Raw genomic sequence first — 3,172 nt, 5'->3', positions numbered from 1 at the left:
GTGTGTGTGTGTGTGTGTGTGTGTGTGTGTGTGTGTGTGTGTGTGTGCGTATTTTATACAGTATGTATATATTTTCTGTGTGTGTGTGTGTATATGCATGTACTATAGCTGTCTAGGGTATTGGGCTGCTGACTGAGGTTTACAGTACAGTGCTGTTGGTGGGCCAAAGATAAGCTTGGGGATTGCTGTGCTGCCAGGCCCTTTGCAGGAGCCATGATTAAGCATTTCTGTCAGAGTGTGTGTGTGTGTGTGTGTGTGTGTGTGTGTATATACAACCTTCTATACGTGTGTGAAGGGTTGTGTGTGTGAAACTTTGTTGCTGTGCTAGTAATTGTAGTTTGTATGACTGAACTCTGTTGGTTTGGTTTGACGTCTGCATCTCTGTGTGTATATTTCTATACATGTGTATCCATGGTGTTCTTCTATTGAGGGGTCTAAATTAATACTAAAACATTAAATCGATAAGTTGATCACTCATTTTAGAAATAATGAATCATCTATTTTAACAGAATTTTCTTAATCAAACAGAAATGCCAATTTTCAGGTCTTTTTCTTTTTCTCACACCATCATAAATAGTCTGCGCCTGAACCTCTTTTTAATCATTGTGGGTGCGCAGACTAATTCCAAGTTGATCACTTATTTAAGCCGAGAATATGGTCTGTGATGGCCTATTCCTGACTGAATGAATTCTCCATCATATTATTCTCATCCTGGAGCGCGTAGGTAACCTCGTAACCGCAAAATCCCCTGTTCGATGCCAGCCGTGTGACCTTTGTTGCATGCCATACACCCCCCCCCCATTTCCAGTCTTCCTGTACTTTCATCTCTCCGAAAAATGTCGAGAAAAGAATATTCTTAAAAACACTTTTTTTTTATTTTTTAAACTCTCCTAATGATTTCCATTGACCTCGTGGAAAAGTGGCTTGTAAAAGTGACAGGGGCTCAAATTTTGATGTAAGTCAATTCCCTCAACAAGTATTGCCAAGTGAAGCATTAAACCACCCTGGAGCCATGCTGGTACCCTGTGCCTTTCAGTAGAGCACAAAACAAAAATGCAAACACTGTCTGAGATATAATGTGCCATGAAAGGACTGAAAGTCTCACCAGGAAGGCCAATCTATTAGTCTGAGAATGCACATAGTGTGTGTGTGTGTGTGTGTGTGTGTGTGTCTCCACTAGGCTGCCTTTATCCAACAGTGCTCTTATTTTTGTACCCGTATCTGTTATTGATTCTCAGCAGCTGTTTCCTCTATGGTCCCGTCTATTTGGAACTACAATGAGCTGGCCTCCTCCATCAATACCTGCCTCACTCTGTCTAGACATCCAGACACTTGCTGGGGGTTCACATTCTTTCTACTCACGGTCCAACTGTATATTTCTTTTAAAAACTCCTCCCCTAAGTGCCATTGTACCTCACGTTTATTTGAGTTCTGTGCAGCCTTTGGACGTGTTGCATTTCTACCTCTGTACTTTATTTCCCCACCACCTCCCCGTCTCTCCCTCCTCCGTCTAAAGCCTGTGTGTTATGTTGTTAGCGGTGAACGGCGCTAATTTGCTTTCGCTGTGGTGAAGAAACAATCCGTCTCCCCGACCGCCACAAAGATACAGAGCCCCGGCTTCTGCTAAGTTGTGCCATTCTTTCCTGAGGGAACCCGATTACCTGGATGTTTATGGCCTCAGATGCGGCGCTTTAGGCTCCGCAGTGATGACTTCAGCTGGTTAGCGAGCTACGGTTGTGCACAGAAACAATAAGCTTTATCTGAACTGAGAGTCAGAGTAAATCAGGGGAGAGTGGGGGAGTTTATCATTTTAAAAGAACAGCAAGAAGTTTTTTCAGAAGGAAAAGTGTGTGTGTTTGCGGCACCATTTTCATAATGTATATACAAGAATGTGTGCGTGCATCTGTTTGAGGATTTGTGTGCTTATGGGTTTTTCTCTGTGGGTGTCTGTTTGTTTGACTCGTATCTACTTCAGCGTGTGACATTAATTAAATAAAATGGAAATGGGTGGCTCTTGCCTGGCTGCTAATGTGTACATTGTATAGATCTGCTGCTCCCAGCTGCTAAAACAAAAGCATCAAACAGCCGCAGGTGTCACAACTCGCTACAGAAGACGCACATAATTGGCATAAAACGTGCTGTTTCTAATTAGTTGTGACAAGAGTCGTTCCTCGCAGTGTGTGTTATCGACGTATCTGTACGTCTGTGTAAACATAGCTATTTTCCCTCTCTCTCTTTCTGCTGCAGGCATGTCGATGTTGCGGCCGAGTGAAGACCAGGCTCCGGTCCCACAGAATAAGTGCATGGGTGACATCGAGGATCTGGCCGCCAGCTATGAACGCAAACTCATAGAGGTGAGTGCCGCCTCTGTTAGTTCTCTGCCGCGTATCAGCGATGATGCAGGTCAAAGGAAGTGCCACGGTTCTGTATTCCAGATTTTCATTTTGCACAATCATCTCAAACTGGAGCGTTGTGAAACAATTTTAAGGAACTATTTGCAGCATTTAAAGGTACAGTTCAGCATTTTGGCAAATACTCTTAGTCACTTTCTTGCTGAGAGTTAGAGTAGAAGATTGATAGCTTAGCTTAGCACAAAGACTGGAAGCAGGGGGGGAGGGCTAGCGGGAAGCCTGGCGAGTTCAGGTTGACATTGACCAGGTTAAAATATATAATTCTGCACATATCTCACTGTAAAAGAAACAAAAACACAAAATTGTTGCTTTTACATTTCAGTTTGTGTCCGGTTTAAACAAACAAGAGTCAACATGTTAATTAAAAGTTCTAGTTGGCGGATTTATTTATTTTTTGACTTTGGACAAAGCCAAGCTAGCTGTTTACCCCTTTTTTTTCCAGTATTTATGCTAAGCTATGCTAACTGTCTGCTGCCCCTAGCTTCATTTAGCATACAGACACAAGAAACGTCAGTCCTGTTTCCCTAAAATGTGAAAAATATCTTTATGAAATTCAGTGTGACACCTCCGTATAGTTAATGTTTACCAGGGTTAAAAACTTCATCAAAATGCAGACCACATAAACCTTGTTGCAACTTGTTTTAAAGAGGAAGTTGATTCTTCAGTCTAAGGTTCATCCTGTTGGCTTTAATGAAAAGGGTAAACATCATTTCCTTTCCATCTGCATTTCATTTTTTGTATCATCTGCCTGCGCCAGAACC

At 42.3% G+C, this 3,172-nt stretch overlaps 1 protein-coding gene across 1 annotated transcript in view; it reads left to right on the top strand.

Annotated features, from left to right (window-relative positions):
• Window positions 1–3,166, top strand: part of snx29 (sorting nexin 29) — a 72,306-nt gene extending 69,140 nt beyond the window's left edge. The window contains exon 15 of the mRNA XM_031843891.1: window positions 2,248–3,166. Within this exon, the coding sequence (XP_031699751.1) occupies window positions 2,248–2,564 (317 nt within the window). The 3' untranslated portion in view covers window positions 2,565–3,166. The remainder of the gene's footprint in view (window positions 1–2,247) is intronic.
• Window positions 3,167–3,172: the final 6 nt, after the last annotated feature.

Source organism: Anarrhichthys ocellatus, unplaced genomic scaffold (assembly GCF_004355925.1).
Source record: "Anarrhichthys ocellatus isolate YVR2014 unplaced genomic scaffold, GSC_Weel_1.0 scaffold4, whole genome shotgun sequence".
In the NCBI taxonomy this organism is placed as follows: domain Eukaryota; kingdom Metazoa; phylum Chordata; class Actinopteri; order Perciformes; family Anarhichadidae; genus Anarrhichthys; species Anarrhichthys ocellatus.
Note: the sequence above shows the minus strand (reverse complement) of the source record. Positions and strands in the feature narration are given on the sequence as shown.